This window comes from Amblyraja radiata, chromosome 10 (genome assembly GCF_010909765.2).
Source record: "Amblyraja radiata isolate CabotCenter1 chromosome 10, sAmbRad1.1.pri, whole genome shotgun sequence".
In the NCBI taxonomy this organism is placed as follows: Eukaryota; Metazoa; Chordata; class Chondrichthyes; order Rajiformes; family Rajidae; genus Amblyraja; species Amblyraja radiata.
In genome coordinates, this window is record NC_045965.1 from 37502418 (window position 1) to 37521766 (window position 19349).

Sequence of the window (19349 nt, forward strand, 5' to 3'; positions counted from 1 at the left end):
TGCAAAAATAGACTAACCTTTATGTGCAATATTGTCAAGGGTCTAGGAGAATTTTATAAAGATTCAGTAGAGAACGAGATCATTCAGCCCATCATGCGTGTTCCAGATTAATGGTAAAGATACCAATTTGCTCCCATTTATTGATCTTTTTCCACAGTGGTTGCAATATTTGAAATCCTGCAGTCTTCTGAATTCACTCCATTAAGCAGGGAGAAACTTCAACCCTTCACTTAATTATCTAGAATGCATCCTGTAAATAGGAGATACACACGGCATGTAATCTAAGATCATCTTTAATCCATATACAGACTTTAGCAGTACAGTAGATTATTAGTTGTCACTGCATCCTGACTGCTACCCGAACTGCGTAGTGTAGGAAGTGGGTGTTAATATAAATGATACAGTAAGGTGGGGTAGAGGCTCAAGTGGTTTGCTTGATTTGTCATGCGATCGTTTCTGAATATCGTGTTTCTCCTGAATACACTTTTGGATTGAAGCAGGCTTCAGCACCTGCGGTATCAGCTTCTGCTGAGCAATCGGAATTGGATGTCTTGTTGTTCTAGACATCAGTCGCTGGGCTGGTGAACCTAGGGTCCCGTCTCTGGCAATGTTTCTGAGCTTCAAGAGATCAAGATACACATCTGAATTGGCAAGGCGCGCTCATTCCATCAGTTGTTTAGCGCTTCTGACAGCTCGTTCAGCGAGTCCGTTACTCTGTGGGTACTCAGGGCTGCTCATGACGTGGTGGAAATTCCATCGGTTGGCAAAAGGCTTGAAATCATGGCTGGTAAACTGTCTTCCGTTGTCGGTCTGCAAACGGACGGGTGAGCCGAATGTGGAGAAGTGTTTCTTTAGTTTTCGGATGACCAACTCAGATGTGATGGAGGTCAGGAGGTCGAGTTCAAACCAGTTTGAATACGAGTCGGCGACGACGAGGTAGTGCTTACTGCGCCATTCGAAAATGTCTGCCGCCATCGACGTCCAGGCCAGGGCTGGTGGAGGTTGTTGTAGGGGCTGCCTCTGCTGGTGCGGTGCACGACTGTTGCAGGTGGGGCAAGAGGTGATACGATCCCACTTCTGACACCATGTAAATAGTAGATACACATGATATGTAATCTACGATCATCTTTAATCCATATACAGACTTTAGCAGTACAGTAGTTTATTAGTTGTCACTGCATCCTGAACTGCGTAGTGTAGGAAGTGGGTGTTAATATAAATGATACAGTCAGGTGGGGCTAGTGATGCTAACCTATATATGATTGGTTGTCATGCATAAACCAATCTACACATCCCATTCCAACCAAGTATCGTTTCAATTTTTGCCCATTGCATTATTTTGAATGACTCCTTTGTTTTTAAGCAATCCAATATTACCATTACCTCTTGCTTCTGCATTTGGTAGCATCATCTTTTTTAGTGAAGACAGTTGCCAAGTCCTTGTGCAACATAAATACTCTGCCTCAACAATATAAATGTTACCCCTAATCACTCCTTGATTACTGTTCAATGCAGGATAATATATTGTGTTATCCAGTTTTATGCTAACTCTTTGCTATATTCAGCTTTGTTCTCTATTGCACAATGAATCCTGCTTAAGCCTATTTGGTTTCATTTTGAACACCTTTTGATACCTATTTCTTAATGGCATCTTTTTCTCCTTCACAAACATGATTACGGTAGGTTTATGTTGAATCTTTAATGAAGTGAATCATCTCAATGTCATAGGAATATTATTAAACCAAATAAGAAGCCACATTTTTTATTGTGTTTTTTGGATTTAGCATCACTCGTAAGGCCTTTGTTTATTGCTCATCCATAATTGCCCATGCACTTAGTAACTTGAAGGCCATTTCAGAATCAACAACATGGAATGGATCTGTAGTTACATGTTGGCCGCAATTTTTGAGTGGCATTAATGAAGTATATTAGGGAAAGTGAGGACAACCATCTGTTTCGTGATCACCATTTCTAGCTCCTTTGCATCCATTTGGGTTTATGTTCTATACCTGCTCTGGGAATTTGAACTTAATGCCGTGGATTCCAGACTATTGGATTATTAGTTTACTATGCTACTGCCAATTTAAGATAGAACAAAATGCTTGGACAAAGAGAAAAATGTATAAGAGTGTCTTGCATAATAGATAGGAAACTGAGTTTTAGGCAGTGGGTCTCCGCTATATTATTATACTTGTATCTGAGCAACTTGTTGATCGGAAATATCATGCAATGCAATCCAAACCAATTTTAGACTTTTGGTCTGGTTTTTCATATTTCTGAATTAATCGTTCCTGATGTTAAATTTTCCGAGACTTCTACACTTCTAATATTTCATTTGGATATCCATCCTCTTGGCAGATTAGTTAAAACCCTTTTGCAGATAATACCTTGCATGGTGCAGCTATGGATTCCATCTGTCTTGATAATTCCCTCAGATATGGTCATATTGTCCCAGCTATCTGAAACACACCTATGGCACGTTTCTTTCAGCAACAAATTAATTTATCTTCAGCCTATATACAGCACAGGGAATAATCTTGAGATAACTACCTTAAAACGTAGTTTCTAATTCCTGAAAATCTGACTGCAGAACCTCAAAGCTTTTCTGTGACATTAATTCCAATTATTGTGGGCCACTGCATCTGGGTATATTCAGTTTTCACCCACATGACATTGCAATGATGTCCTGACTTCATTTATGCCATATTCCAGAATAAAGACATGAAAGGTGAGAAATAAAAGAAAATTGGTAGAAATATCAGATCATTGCAAAGTCTAAATTTTTTTTTTTTTGCATGAGGATACAATACTTGACTAGACTAGTTTGATATTGCTTTATCAATTAGGCAAATCGTTTGTTGATTTGGCCCTTTTCATTTTCAAGATTAAATGATCATAAAGGCCAGAAATGCTGACATTGGCACTGGACCAGTCTTCATGATATTGCAAAAATCTGTGGTGGTGACAGAAAATAGCTAATACATGGACTCTTGTTTTAATATTGAAGAAATGTAATGTCAGTAATTGTTTAAAATATTCCTTTTATTTGTATAAATGCTTAAGGCTATATTTGTACAATAGAATAATGATATAAGAATGATGCAAGCTCCAGGAATATGCATCTAAAAAGACATTGTTTAACCTTGGGACCAGTACAAACTCTTTACTTTGTTTTTCTGTTGTTGTTATGTTAACAGATCGGGGCTTCTCTAATGTCCAGTAATGTAGGGAGTGGCCTATTTATCGGCCTGGCTGGCACTGGAGCAGCGGGAGGCATTGCTGTTGGTGGTTTTGAATGGAATGTAGGTTTGCTTGATATTGTAATTTGGAAACTCATCAACTCAAAATCAGCACGTTATGTTTTTCAGTCATTCAGTCATCCACTGTACTATTGATCGTTGTTCAAAATCTGCTCACCAAACCCTTCTATCTACGATATTCATTTTCAGTGAAGGGAATATTTAGACATGTTCATTTTACATTTAATTATCCAAGCTCAATCCAATTACAGAAGCAACAGGAAGGATGATTGCCGAGTAAGGGGAGACACACTGTTCTTGGGCTTAGTGCCTCAATAGAACAAAAAATGTAAAGAAAGTTCACCAGAACATTACCAGGATTGAGACTTCTATGTTAAGGATATATTGAAGTAGTCATGTCAATCTCCTTTGGAAAAAAGAGTAAGTTAAGAAGTGACCTCATTAAGATTTTTAAGATGACAAACTATTTCATTAGAAACAATGGGGAGAATTCCTCTGAGTGATTGGATCAATGACCAGAAGTCAGATTTAAAATCTAGACATGAGATGTTTTTTATTCGGGGATGGTCTTCGTTCGTGTCCTTATGCTATATAGTGGCTCGCTACTGCTGTACACATCATTGCGCTATTGGAGTGTTAAGTGCAAGGTCTGCAGTAGTACATGGATTATCCAGCAATGGGCATTGCAGTAGGTGTTGCAATGTCTGAGTTTGTGTGCCACAGTCACAGGTTGTTGTACCCTCGATGTAGTCCTATTTGTGCATTGTCACCCTTGACCGCCCGACCCCGGTTCGCAGTTGGCAGTCAGGAGCAAGGATGGTCCGCAACAAAAAGTTGATGAAAGTTCGATCTAAATAATTTTAAAGAGGAGTAATTAAGGATAAGAAACTAGTAGGGTTATAGTGGAAAAGCAAGAACAGGCAATTAAGCATGACGATTCTTTTGAAGACATCCGAAAACAAAATGAGCTCAAGATTCTATTGTTTTACATAACATTTTTTAATATTCGCTTGCCAGGAATTAGTCTAACTTTTCAAATCAGTTTTTCTGAATGTGAGGTGTAATGCGACGACCTCTAATTACATATGTTTTTTTTTCTTTTAGGCTACATGGCTTCTTGTCGCCCTTGGTTGGATATTTGTACCAGTGTACATTGCTGCTGGTGTGGTCACTATGCCTGAGTATTTACAGAAAAGGTTTGGAGGACAAAGAATCCAAATCTATATGTCCGTACTATCTTTGATCTTGTATATATTTACTAAAATATCGGTAAGTAGGAGAGGTGTTAGAAAGCTTTTGGCCCATTGCTATCCGTGCCTTAAACAATTGTACAAACAATCAAAATATGAATTTAGTGAACATCGTTAAGAGATGTTGAAGTGTGCATTACTTTGGAAAAAGGTTTTCTTCATTTAATATATACATTTTTTCATTTTCACCATCTACGAGGGTCAGCTCACCCTTCAACATGTTGCTTGATGTGTGATTATTGTTTTGAAAACCTGAAGCAGAGTAAAATACCTCTGTATATCAGTTGAATAAGATCATGGTTCACATTCATGGGAAGAAATGGTCAATCTATGAATCATGTAAATGGACTTTATAGTACAGAGAGCAAATAACTAGAACTCAGTAGTAAATACAAGCTGTTACAGACTAAATACTTAATTTACATGTATATAAATCATTTCTATACACTGTATTTTTTGTGGTATCTTTATCCACCGTGAGATATGGGTGATTAAGTTAGCCTCAAACTTCCACTTTGACAATTTCTGACTTCTTCTCCAGAAAACAAGAGTACAATTCGCACCCCTTACCAAGGTATCCTAGGCTAAGTTTTGGATGCAGTCAACAATGATTTTAAAAAAGGAACACATTTCTACAAATCATTCTCATAATCTTGCTCTATAGGGAGTAAAACTGCCAAGTGTTCCTGAATCTTATATTGTCCTCAAAATGGCAGAGAACTACAATAATGTTCCTGTTTTCCAGGAGACAGGGTGGCATTACATATGTAATTCAGCACTTTTATAACTTATTTACCTATAAGCTTTTTATGTCATAGAATGCCAATCATTAATACTTAAATTGATATCAAAGAATTGAGTGGTGACACAAATCTCGTCCTGGTAAAATAAACCACCTTGTACAAATTACACATTGTAAAGCAATAGTAAAAATCAATCGCCTTGACTTCTCTATTTCCCTCCGATACTCCAATCTCGCCCCCTCTGAAAGCACAGCCTTCCGCTCACTTAGCAAAAATCCCTATGTTGTTATTAAACCCACCAACAAGGGAGGTGCCATTGTAGTCTGGCAGGCTGACCTGTGTTGAGGCCAGGCACCAGCTCTCAGGCACCTCCTTATACCTGACCTTGACCCTGACCCCACTGTTGAACACCAGGCCATCATCTCGCAAACTATTTCTGATCTCGTCGCCTCTGGCAATTCCCCCCTCCACAACCTTATCGTTTCCCAGCCCCTCACCGCTTACTTGTATCTCTGCCTCAAAATCCACAAACAACTCCTCTCATTTTCTCTAAGTTAAAGGAGTAGCCATGGGCATTCACATAGGCCCCAGTTATGCCTGTTTTTTTTTGTTGGTTATGTTTTAACCACCCTTGTTACAGGCATACCCTGGCCCTACCTCCCAACTCTTTCTCTGCTACATTGACGACTGCATCAGGACTGTGTCTTGCACCTGTGCAAAACTTGGGGCTTTCATTAACTTCACCACTAACTTCCACCCTGCGCTCAAATTCATCTGGATCATCTCTGAAATCTCTCTCCCCTTTCTTTATCTCTCTGTCTCCATCACAGGGGACATGCTATTGACTAATACCTATTATAAATCTACGGACTCCCACACTACACTTCCTCCCACCATCCATGTTATCCAGAGATGCTGGCTGGCATGATGAGTTACTCCAGCACTTTGTGTCCTGTAATATTTTCACCATTTCTTTGATTGTATATGGTTTCCTTGATCCCTTTCATGTTTTTGTGGTGTATCTATCTCCATTAAGTAGATTAGTAATGTAGGTTATAAATTATTGTTTATGTGTTATTTATATTCCTTCTTTCAGACTGACATTTTCTCAGGAGCACTGTTTATCCAGGTCTCACTGGGTTGGAATCTCTACATTTCTACAGTAACTCTCCTGGCAGTGACTGCTATTTACACAATAGCTGGTAACTACACAATGTACCTTTTGAAAATATGAGCAATGCAGTATTACTGTCACATCTTTACGCATCTCATCTGCCAATCACTTTTAGTGAGAGGATTGCTTCTAATTTTGAGTCTGGAATTATTAATAGCCAAGAGAGCACGTAACCGATCTAAAAATGTATGGGGCTGTTGGTAATATATTGCTATGCATGGGTTACAGTAAAGAAAGAGTTGGATAAATGGGTCATTTTATGACTGATATTTAGTAGTTAGTATGGTGACATGGATGGGTGTTTGAGTCTTATGTGCTCTCTATATGAACGACTTGTACAATGACCAAGTCTACAGTCACCGGACTTGTTGACAATACAAAGATAGCTGGGTAAACAGAGCAAGTTGGGTGCATATGAGGAGTCTGGAAAGTGATACAGGTAGGTTAAGCGAGTGGTCTGGAAGTTCGTAGATGAAGAAGGCATGCAAAATGTGAGGTTATCTGCTTTGGCAGGAATGACGAAGAAACAAAACATTGGTATGTAGACCTGGGATTCCTCGCACATGAAATGCAAAAGGCTAGCATACAGATAAAGCAAGTAAAATGGACAGCTAATGTTTTTGTGTAAAGGATGTGGAGTATAAAACTATAGAAGTTTTGATTTAAATTTACAGAGCACTGCTGAGCGCACCTGGCGCTTTGTGTACAGGTTTGGAGCAAAATATTTGCAGAAGGGTATGCACGGTTGATAGCTGGAATGAAGAGGTTGAGAAAGTTGAGGCATTTCAAATTGCCATTTAGAAGAATGATTCTCAGCGGTTTGACAGTGTGAATGCTGAGAAAATGCCATTGCGAGTCGGATTATCTAAAATTGGAAGGCATAGTTTCAAAATAAAGGATCGCTCATTTAAGTGGGCATGAAGAAGATTTCTTCTCTGAGTCCTGACTTTTTGGGATTCTATATCCCAGAGGGCTGTGGAGATTAAGTAATTGAATATTTTGAAGATGGGAGTCAATGAATATTTGAACTGCTCGAATGTTGCGGAAAGTATGCGGGAAACTGACTGGTGAAACCGACTCAGTTGATCAAATCCTAATTCTGCTGCTCTATTTTTACCAACCTGTATGTAATGTTCTATATATATCCACGGAGAATGGTTCAAGTGATGTTTTATTGGACATATCTTTAAAAAGTTAATCATGCAGGATTAATTCACTTCTAATGTATTCTTGAAAATCATTGGAAACAACAGTTAGAACATCGACAATGTGTCTTCTGTTCTACCTCTCTTGCCATGGCCTTGAAATTGTTACTTTGTGCTGACGATGTTTGCTCCTCATGACTTTACACCAAGCACATTTAGGCTCAGTCATCTACAAGAAATCACGTTAGCCTTTATATGGAATTTATATAATTTATATGGAATTAGTTCAAAAGGATTTTCTCCACAGAAAGGGCACATTTTCACATCAAGGAAAGATTTCATATGGCAAAACTGACATCTCTTTACATCTAGACACTGCTTAAGAGTTTCACTAGACTCATACTGAATCAGGAGTTAAGAAATTTGTATTAATGTTTGGTCAAATTCTGTTATGTGACATTAAGACCGTAATTTAATCTTGTATGGTTGAACATATCAATGAATATATGAAGCGCAAAGTTGGGGCACTCAGCCCCTTGAGCCTATTCCACTGTTCAATAAGATCATGGCTGATTGTAATTTCAAGTCTACATTTCTGCCTACCACCAATAACATAAAACAGTGCAGCACAGGAACAGGCCCCTTCTGCCCACAGCATTTGTGCCAACCATGATGCCAAGCCAAACTGATCTCATCTGCCGGTACATGATCTATTCCCTGCACTTCCATATGCCTATCTAAAAATCTCTTAAACGCCACCATCGTATCTGCCTCCAACCAACCCTGGCAGTGTGTTCCAGGCCCCGCCACTCTGTGTGTAAAAAAAACTTGCCCCACACATCTCCATTAAACTTTCCCCCTCTCACATTATGTCCTTTAGTGTTAACATTTCTACTCTGGGGGAAAAAGTCTCTGACTGTCTAGCCTATCCATGCCTCTCATAATGTTATGCACTTCTATCAATTCTTCCCTTAACCTCAATTTCCAGAGAAAAAAATCCAAGTCTATCCAACCTCTCCCTGAAGTTGAAACCCTCTAATCCAGGCAGCATTCTGGTAAATCTCCTCTGTAGCCTCCATATCCTTCCGGTAATGGGGTGACCAGAATTACACACAATACTTCAAAGGTGGCCTAACCAAAGTTTAACAGAGTCTCGTAATAACTTACTGACTCTTATATTCAATTCTCCTGGCAATGAAGGCAAGCATACCATACACTTTCTTTACCACCTATTTATTTATGCTAGCACCTTCAGTGAGCTATGAACTTGGACTCCAAGATCCCTCTGCACATCAATGCTATTAAGAGTCTTGCCATTAATGGTATACTCACTCCTTACATTTAACCTCCCAAAGTGCAACACCTCACACTTGCTTGGGTTAAACTCCATCTGCAATTTCGCCACCCATTTCTGTAGCTCATCTGTATAGAGTGATACAGGCCCTTATGCCCACACCAGTCAACATATCCCAACTACATTAGCCCCACCTGCCCGCATTTGGTCCATATCCCTCTAAACCTGTCCTATCCATGTACCTGTCCAACTATTTCTTACTGTAAATGTTGGGATAGTCCCTGCCTCAACTACCTCCTCTGGCAGCTTGTTCCATACATCCACCACCCTTTGTGTAAAAAAGGTACCCCTTAGATTCCTTTTCCTCTTCACCTTAAACCTCTGTCCTCTGGTCCTTGATTCACCTACTCTGGGCAAGAGACTACCCGATATATTCCTCTTATGATCTTATATACCCCTATAAGATCACCCCACATCCTCCTGTGCTCCAAGGAATAGAGTCCCAGCCTACTCAACCTTTCCCTATAGCTCACATCCTCTTGTCCTGGCAATAGTTTCGTAAATCTTCTCTGTACCATTTCCCGCTAGGCAACATCTTTCCTATAACCTGGTGCACTGAACTGAACACAATACTCTAAATGCAGCCTCACCAACGTCTTATTCAACTGCAACATGGTCACTCAACTTCTATACTCAATACTCTGGCTGATGCAGGCCAATGTGCCAAAAGCCTTTTTGACCACTTGATCTACCTGCGACTCCCCCTTCAAGGATCTATGCACCTGCACTCCTAGATCCCTCTGCTCTACAACCCACTGTGTAGGTCCTGCCCATGTTAGACTTTGCAAAATGCAACACCTCACATTTATCTGCAGATATCTTGCTCTATCTTCTGACAGCCTTCCTTGCAGTCTGCAACTCCTCCAATTTTAGTGTTGTCAGCAATGATACTGCGAGCCAACAATAGTCAGACTAAAATCCCTTTGGATTCTATTGTCAGCGAAGAAAAGAAAAACTCTATGGAGTGATGTCATGAAAAGTAGATATTTTGAAGAGATTTATTAAAGTACTAGACCAAGTGGGATCCGTTGGGTCGCTGTCACATGGGAGGCCTGGTCCCCCAACGCAACCCGTTCGCCCAACGCAATATTCGACAACTCGCCCATAGCCCCCACGAGAGGCCTGGTCCCCCAACGCAACCCGTTCCCCAACGCAATATTCCACCACTCACCCATTCACCCAATGCAACTCATTCCCCCTACGCAATAATCCACCACTCAGCCATAGCCCCCAACTGTGCAGGCCAGCTCATTTCCCCTTATTCACCCTCCCTCATTGTAAACTAAAAAAATGTAATTGTACTTGCTAAAGGACTCGGTGTACTGGGATAGCAACATTATAGCAGGCAGGCTACAATCTCATTGTGATGAGATAGCTAGACATAAATGCTGGAGAAACTCAGCGGGTGAGGCAGCATCTATGGAGCGAAGGAATGGGTGACATTTCGGGTCGAGATCCTTCAGACTAATGTGGGGGGGGGGGGCAGGAAGAAGAAAGGAAGAGGCAGAGACAGTGGGCTGTGGGAGAGCTAGGGAGGGGAAAGAGGGAAAAAGCAAGGACTACCTGAAATTGGAGGTCAATGTTCATACCGCTGGAGTGTAAATTACCCAAGCAAAATATGAGGTGCTGCTCCTCCAATTTACGATGGGACTCACTCTGGCCATGGAGGAGGCCCAGGACAGAAAGGTCGATTTCAAAATGGGGGGGGGGAGTTGAAGTGCTGAGCCACTGGGAGATCCGGTTGGTTAAAGCGAACTGAGCGGAGGTGTTGGACGAAGTGATCGCCAAGCCTACGCTTGGTCTCACCGATGTAGAGCAGCTGACACCTAGAGCAGCGGATGCAATAGATGAGGTTGGAGGAGATGCAGGTGAACCTCTGCCGCACCTGGAAAGGTCCTTGGATGGAGTCAAGGGGGGAGGTAAAGCGACAAGTGTAGCATTTCCTGTGGTTGCAAGAGAAAGTACCAGAGGAGCGGGTAGTTTGGGTGGGAAGGGATGAATTGACCAGGGAGTTACGGAGGGAGCGGTCTCTGCGGAAAGCCGAAAGGGGAGGAGATGGGAAGATGTGGCCAGTGGTGGGATCCTGTTGGAGGAGGCAAAAATGTCAGAGGATCATCTGTTGTATGTGACGGCTGGTAGGATGGAAGGTGAGGACAAGGGGGACTCTGCCCTTGTTACGTGGGGGGATGGGGAGTGAGAGCAGAGTTACGGGGTATAGAAGAGACCCTGGTAAGAGCCTCGTCTATAATCAAAGAGGGGAACCCCCATTCCCTAAAGAATGAGGACATCTCCGATGCCCTGGTTTAGAACATCTCATCCTAGGTTCAGATGCGGCGTAGACAGAGGAATTGGGAGCAGGGGATAGAGTTAGCAGTGCCTCCTCCATACCAAGAGCTAGCAGTGCCTCCTCCATACTCCGCCTCTTCCTTTCTTCTTCCAGCTCCCCCCCACCCCCACGTCAGTCTGAAGAAAGGTCTTGACCCGAAACGTCACCTATTCCTTCGCTCCATAGATGCTGCCTCACCCATTGAGTTTCTCCAGCATTTTTGTCTACCTTCGATTTTTCCAGCATCTGCAGTTCCTTCTTAAACGTGATGTCATAGGTGGTAACTGCCAGTGCAGATTGGAAAAATTATTTCTCAAAGTGGGGTTTTGTAAACTTAAAAATGTGATAACTTGTAAAATATAACATCAATCTGAATGAAACTTTGATAGAATACAACACAAGACTATTGTGAGTAAGGTGGTCCAAAATTGTAGTGCTATTGTGTACCATTTTGGCATAATTCAGGACATCACAGACATGCAAGCACTCAGACAAGATGAGAGTTTTAGTAATATACTAGACTAAGTGGGACCCGTTGGGTCCCAATCACACGGGAGGCCTGGTCCCCCAACGCAACTCATTCCCCAATGCATTATTTCACCACGCACCCGTTCCCCCAACGAAACCCGTTCCCCCAATGCAATATTCCACCACTCGCCCTTAGCCCCTAAGTGTGCAAGCGCGGCTCATTTTCCCTCATCTCCCTCTTCATCTAAATCCGGCACTGCCGTCCAAAGATCCTATAGCAAGGAAGATAGATCACTCAACGAAAAAGACGTAGTACAGTCATGGGCAGATTCATGGGTAATTTTCGGCCTCATTTCCGTAACCGGCTTCCGTCACCGCACCAAAGATCCCATAGCGGAGCAAAGATACTAGTGCGGAGACGGAAGCCGGTTACGGAAACATCCTCGTAAATATAAAAGTTATTTGGTATAAATCTTCTCCTCATTTTCAGAATTATAATTTATTAACACAAACTGTTCTCCCGTAACGTTGATTACACTGCGAGTCGAGTCGGGTCGGGTCGGTTCTCCCCCTCCCTCTCCTGCGGCTCCGCACGCATGGCATTGAAAAATAAGTGAAAGTCGGTCAGTGAGTTTTTGAGGCTGCCGTCTTGAGCCGCGGGAGGGGGTTGGAGGAGCGCGGCTCCGGGCCCTGTCTGTGTCCGTCTCTGTGTCCAGCGTGCTTTTATCGGGGACAGCGAGTTTTTTTAATGTAAATGTGATCTCATTGTGACGCGTCGGCGCTCACCTCCCACCCATCCCAACCCTGCCACAATGAAAATTTTGAATTTGATTTTGTAAATGAACGGGCAGTTTATGTAAATTAGATGCCATTGTGATGTCATACGCTGCTAAGGGCTAGTGGGGGCGCTGTTTAATTTTTTTTTTAATGTCAATAACATGTAAAATATAACATCAATCAGAACGAAATGATACAAACCACCAGATGACAATTGTGAGTAAGGCGGTCCAAAAATTGTAGCGCTATCATGTACCGTTTTGGCGTAGTTCCGCGCGCACACACACACACACACACACACACACACACACACACACACACACACACACACACACACACACACACAGTCACAGACAAGATAACAGATGAACACTTGAGACATTGTAAAAACTGTCACTATCTATATTACTAAAAGTCTTGACCACTTCCTGTTGTTCTGCATATTGATTTTCGAAAAAATGCTGCCACTTACGGCTGTGATTTTTGGCCATCTTACTCAGAGTCCCCCTCCACTGCACAGGACAAGAGGATTTTTGCCATTGATGAAAAATAAAAGAGTTATTAGTGTTTAAAAAATGTTGAGATTCTCTCTCCTGAAGGCCACGCCCCTTCCGGAGGGACTATAAAACCCGGAAGCGTTAGTGCCTCAGTCAGTCTCTTCAAGTTGGGGGAGCAAGAGGGTCACGTCTCTCAGTTTGAGCTGTGAATAACACTGAACACATGTCTACTAAACTGTGAGTGGTTTTACTGACCTGTCTGTGCCCTTAATGTGGTTTGAAAATATAGTTTGGAAATGCTAAAGCTGTGTTGCCTTTGGTTTGGAAATGCTAAAGCTGTGTTGCTTTTGGTTTGGAAATGCTAAAGCTGCGTTGTCTAATTAAAGTTGTCTTGCCTAATTAAAGTTGCCGTGCCTAATTAAAGTTGCCTTGCCTTCTATATAATTAAAAGTCTAATCTTGACCACTTCCTGTTTGCGCTTTATATTGATTTTAGAAAAAACGCTACCACGTACGGCTATGATTTTTAGCCATCTTACTCAGTCCTCCTCAGCTCATCAGTTGCCGAGGATTTTTCCCAGCAATGAAAAATAAAAGAGTTATTAGTGTTTAAAAAATGTTGAGATTCTCTCTCCTGTCAATCACGCCATGAAGGCCATGCCCCTTCTGGTGGGAGGGACTATAAAACCCAGAAGTGTGGGCGTGGCTCAGTCTCTGCAAGATGGAGAGATCACGACTCGCTGTCTTTAGTGGCCTTGCCCCCTGCTTGAAATGGTATGAAACTGCACTTGAATTTGGTGGCCTTGCACCCTGTTTGAAGTGGTAAGAAACTGCACTTGAATTTGGTGGGCTTGCACCCTGCTTGAAATGGAATTTCAAGGAATAGCCGTGAGTCAACTGCCAGCCCACCAGCCATGAGTGAGTGAGCTGCCAGCAAAACAGGCTTTAGTGACTGAGCCGCCAGCCCAAGAATCCATTCGGCCCACAATGTCCATACTAGCCCTCTGGAAACCAGTCCCCTCAGCCCATAACACCCATACCAGCGCTCCAGAAAGCTCTGCCCCCCCCCCCCCCACTGGCCTCCAATATTGGAATTGGTGGAGAGGTGGAATATTGCGTTGGGGGACCAGCCCTCCCGTGGGTAACGTATACGAGAGCAAGAGGGACCCGTTGGGTCCCTATCACACGAGAGGCCTGGTGTGCAACGCAATATTCCAGCAATCACCTATAGCCCCCAACTGCGCAGGGGCGGCTCATTTCCCCTTATTCATCCTCATTAAACTTTTTTAAAAATCCTTGCTGACATTATAGCTTTCAATTGCACTTGCTAGGGCTGGCAGGGCTAAGTGTCCTGGGATAGCAACATTGTAGTGAGCAGGACTACAAGCCCATTGTGACGTCATAGCTGTAAGATCCAGTGCAGAGGGAAGATTTTTTTTCTCAAATTGGGGTTTTGTAAATTAAAAAATGTGAATAACTTGTGAAATATAACATCAATCTGAACGAAACGATACAAACCACCACGACAATTGTGAGTAAGGTGGTCCAAAAATTGTAGCGCTATCGTGTACCGTTTTGGCATAATTTGACGACATCACCGAATCAGAGATCACAGACAGGCACGCACGCGCACACATACACACATTGAAACAAACAAGATGAGAGTTTTAGTATAATAGATAGAAGAAAGATAGATACATATGATTGAAGTTTTAAATGGATTTGTAAACCCAAAGGGAATAGTGCAATAATTACTCGTGTATAACATTCTAACTTTGATTAGGGGTGACTATAAATAGGATGTTTAAATTTTGAACAGTTTAAAGAAGTCAAACAGAAAGAAAACTTTAAATAACATTAAAAATAAGAATAATCTGTTAATGCTCAATAAATGAGGCAACATCTTTGAAGGGAGGATGGAATTTGATTTGAAACATCAGCACTTTTTTCCCCACAAATATTACCTGACCTGCTGAACAGAATGTTTCTGTTTTATTTCAGATTTCTGGTACCCACTGCAAAATCATGGAAAATCAAGGCTAATATTGAAATTAATTTGAAATTAAAAAAAAGACAAGAATATCAAATAGAAGAAAAATATGTGAATCAGAATAAATAAAGACAAGAGATGTTCACAAGACTCAGACACGAAACTGCAGATGCTGGAATTTTGCATAGAACACAAAATGCTGGAGTAACTCAGCGAATCAGGCAGTATCTCTGGGGAACATGGATAGACGATGTTTTAGATCGAGACCCTTCTTCAGAGGAGAGGAAGTTGGAAATGAGGTGGGAGCAGGACAAAGCCTGCATGTGATAGTTGAATTCAACTATCCAGTCTGAAGAATAATTAGGTGACATTTCCACCCGAATCTTCAGCAATCCATGACCTTCAGAGATGCTGCACCTGACTCGCCTGAGTTACTCCAGCACTTTGTGTTCTTGTTGGAACTCAGTGGAATAAAAAAGGAAAGCTAGTGGGCTGCAACTGGTGCTGATGATTTGCTGTAGCATTTTCTGAATTGTGATCCACTTAATACTAAGTTGAACCTACACAATTTGGACACCAAACTATTGTACAAATTGAGACATTCACTTGAACATTGGTATTATCATTGCCTATATAAAGAGAGGGAAATAAATAAAACTGTTAGTAGTCTGTTAACATATTCAGTTAGTTTCTTGTAATCATTAGAATTGCCATGTGTTTAATGATACTCCATTGAAATTTGTGTTTCATTCTCAGAGTATTTTTAATTTAAATTGGTTCATACTTGGCAATTCACAAACTAAATTAGACCTTCTAATGAGATTCTAAATGCAAGTAGAATTTCATTCATATATTGCCATCTTTGCAACTATGTTCAGCATTGCGGTATTGTTTTGATCAATATATTACCATGGCTATGCAGTGATGCAGAGATGAACTTGCATTTGATTCTTTGCTCTCCTCACGTGATGATTTCAGGATTATAGACATCATTAGAATCAGGGGAAAACCTAGGCAAAAAAATGAATAGATGAGTCACTCAGACCATTCTCTAACAAGCAATTTGAGAAATGCATAGAAAAAAGAATATGATAACTATTATCACATGTATTTACTGTTTAGCTACCAGTAACCTTGACTGCAATCTCCACCATGTGTAAAATGTCCTGCAGTGGCATATAGCTTATCTTCTACTACTTATCAAACCCACTATAACATAAAAAGATAAAGACATAAAAAATATTTGAGAAAACCACCAACTCAAATTTCCACAAGTCACATACCTTCCTAACACGGAAATTTATTGTTAGTCTTTCATTATCATTGGGTCAAAGCCATAGTGCAATCTACCTTGTATGAGCACATTTTCAAGGGTTATTAGAAACAGCCAATAAACACAGGCCTCGCCATGAACATTAACCTCTTATGAATGAGTAAAACATTTATCAGAGCAGAATGGAGATCTAGTTATGTTCAGCAACAGTATTGGCAATGGCCATAGGGTTTGTATAAGAATGATGTAAATAAATGGTTGGAGAAAAATCTGGACGGCCTGCTTCCTTTCTGTATGACTTTGTGGATCATGCTTGGCACCATTTAAAAGAATCTTTGAACAATTTCTAGACAAAAATGAACTTAAAAGAAGTTGAAAACGAATGTATGTGGCACAGACTCGTAGTGTGTGCTCAGAAAGATTTATCTTCATTTAAATTTGTCAGGGAATCACATGATTGCATTTATATCAGATTTATTACTTACAATCTGGGATTATGTGTTTGAAAAATCAGTAAATGGATATGTTTACCTTCCCACTGGCAGGTGGTTTGACCGCTGTGATTTATACAGATGCCCTCCAGACTGTCATTATGGTGGTAGGAGCACTCATCCTTATGTTCATTGGTGAGTTCTTTGGTATGAACAAATTTAAAAATTATAAAGTATGATGGAATTGAATGAGTCCATATGGAGAAGTGGGTTCAGGTTAGTGACTTTAAAGCCTGTACATTTACTATTTATCTGTTAGTTGTAATATGAAGGCTTTAGGCTGAACATTAATAAGCTTTTAATATAAACAGTCTCAGTAGCTTCAAACAATGTTCAGATGGATAAATCATAAAATGCAATTATATTGCTTTGAATCACTATATTTTCCCGTATTATATTGCAAACCTAATCTAGTATTCATGTTAATGTCACGTGATTTAATTTATTTTCGATCTTTATGTTCTTATTTTTATTATTACACTTTCTAATATATAATGTTGACTCAAGTACATCAGCCCCCTGTCACTTCTTCTGCCTCATTTAACAAACATTGCAATCTACAAAGGAAACCTACCTTCCCTAACAATAGTATTCCTGATTGCCCCACCATTTTGTGTGCTAATCCTTCTGCCATTATGCCCGGGAATGTTGATTCCCACCAATTTCATTATCACCCCACTCACACTGTCCATCAACAATGTGGCCAGCCGATCAACAATCATTGGCCTCCACTCATTCCCCCTCAGCATCACTAATTGCACTTGAAAAGATGATAATTATATGGACAATTTGATTGCAACATGATTTATTGGTGGGGGTACCTTACCCCATGGCATTGTTTCTCCATGCCATCATATCTTCCACCACCTGCCTCATTCAAACTCCAACAGTAAAAAGTGATCTCTACCATAAAGTTGTAATGTGGCCTCAGCAGTCAACCTTTGTCTGACTTGTACAAATATTACAGGATTAAAGTCTATATCTTGTCAAAAGTTGTCTAGGGCACTGTCCCAAAACATTCAAATTATACTCCCATGTCTATCCCAGTGCTCCATCTTTGTTACCTCCTAACTACTAACTCTAAACACCCATTCCTTCATAATCTGATCTTTTCTCTTGTTTCACCTTCTACCTCTGACCAAATCCATTCTATGATTCGCAATAACTGCATACTGACACCTGGATCTTTTTCTCACATTACCCAGAATGGACCCATTATTTTCTGGCAGATCCTATTCCACCATATTACACCCAACATTCCTTGCAATTACCCAGAAATGTTTCCTATTTCATCACTATTCATCTCTGGGTCATCTGAAAGGTTAGAACTGGTCTCTACCCGAAACGTAGCCTATTCCTTCTCTCAATAGATGCTGCCTCGCCCGCTGAGTTTCTCCAGCATTTTTGTCTACCTTCGATTTTTCCAGCATCTGTAGTTCTTTCTTAAACATGAATGATTAGAATGATCAGAGATTGGAACAAGAAGTTGAAACAGAGAAAGAAAAGCAGCAATATGAAAATTACATCGATAGATAGGAGAGAGAAAATGGCTCTCGACTTACTGTGCAAAGTTAGATATTCTCTAGTAAATATTTAAATGGAATGGGTATTAATATAATGTTATTTAATTATTAATTCACCAGTTAATATATATCATCTAACTAGCCTAAAGGTATCTGCAGATCATTCATTGTCACTGAAATTATCATTAATGATTAAAGATACTTCTTTCATTAAGTTAGCAACAGACCCTTGAGTTAAGTCCCCTTGAAATATGTTTCTAGAATAAATACCTTCTTAATGGCTTCTTAATCCGTTAACGTGTTAGTGATATTGCTCAGGTAAAGCCCCTGAACCACTGCACGAGGTAATTCAAGAGTTCTCCCGAGTTTTCCCCTGATTCAAACTCGGAGAATGTCCGTAGCTGGTCCGTAGAAGTTCATGGATGTCTCGTGGCGGCTCGTAATGCTAACGGTAGGTACTCGGGACATCCGGTAAACTTGTGACGTTTTTTCATCCCTGTAAAAAAATGCTTGTGATGAAAAACATTGTTACTTGTTACTCGTACAAGTCGGTACGAGACATCCACGAACTCCTACGGACCCACTACGGACATTCTCCGAGTTCAAATCAGGAAAACTCGGGAGAACTCTTGAATTACCTCATACAGTGGAACAGGGGCTTAACAGAGTGGAGTTTTGAAATACCTAACGACCAGGAGAGGACCATGGTGGGGAGTGGGGGAGTGCAGGGCTTGCTGATTCCAATTGCAACATTTGTTACATTATAAACCCAATTCCTTCTAGCCGTGAGGCTCATTTGCTATGCAGGTAGGCTGCCAGTAGCATCTATTTTACCGACCAGTCCATTGCTGCTAACACTGAATGTGCTGCAGTTAGCTGAAAGGGCATGCATGGAAAAAGTACTGGCAGTTTATATTTTGCTTTGACTAAAAAGGAGACATAAAAAATCTTCCATTTGCAAGATTTTGAAAAAAAGGACCACAGGAGAAATCAGATCGCTCACTCTTAATGAAAAGGGTAAATTCTACTTCAAGGTAATTTGGCACTGCCTCATTTTTGGCTATGACAGTTCTTTATCC

The 19349-nt window shown here is 40.9% G+C and overlaps 2 protein-coding genes across 2 annotated transcripts in view; one reads left to right on the forward strand and one right to left on the reverse strand.

Moving 5' to 3' along the window:
- Nucleotides 1–19349, forward strand: part of slc5a9 (solute carrier family 5 member 9) — a 33219-nt gene that overhangs the window by 2286 nt on the left and 11584 nt on the right. Inside the window, exons 3-6 of the mRNA XM_033028557.1 lie at nucleotides 3198–3302; nucleotides 4365–4529; nucleotides 6350–6455; nucleotides 16802–16882. Coding sequence (XP_032884448.1) covers nucleotides 3198–3302; nucleotides 4365–4529; nucleotides 6350–6455; nucleotides 16802–16882 — 457 coding nt within the window. The remainder of the gene's footprint in view (nucleotides 1–3197; nucleotides 3303–4364; nucleotides 4530–6349; nucleotides 6456–16801; nucleotides 16883–19349) is intronic.
- On the reverse strand, nucleotides 420–18855 carry LOC116977796 (uncharacterized protein K02A2.6-like). The gene is made up of 3 exons (XM_033028558.1): nucleotides 18541–18855; nucleotides 15893–15993; nucleotides 420–1077 (listed from the first exon to the last, which is right to left on the reverse strand). Exons 2-3 carry the CDS (start codon nucleotides 15974–15976, stop codon nucleotides 661–663), a joined length of 501 nt encoding a protein of 166 aa, XP_032884449.1. The 5' UTR covers nucleotides 15977–15993; nucleotides 18541–18855; the 3' UTR covers nucleotides 420–660.

Excerpts from the sequence above, each read along its gene's own strand:
- LOC116977796 (XM_033028558.1), bottom strand. The coding sequence starts at position 15,976 with ATGATGTCTATAATCCTGAAATCATCACGTGAGGAGAGCAAAGAATCA. Across the intron at positions 1,078-15,892 it reads TGCATCACTGCATAGCCATG|AAGTGGGATCGTATCACCTC; the intron begins GTAATATATTGA and ends ACATGGTGTCAG.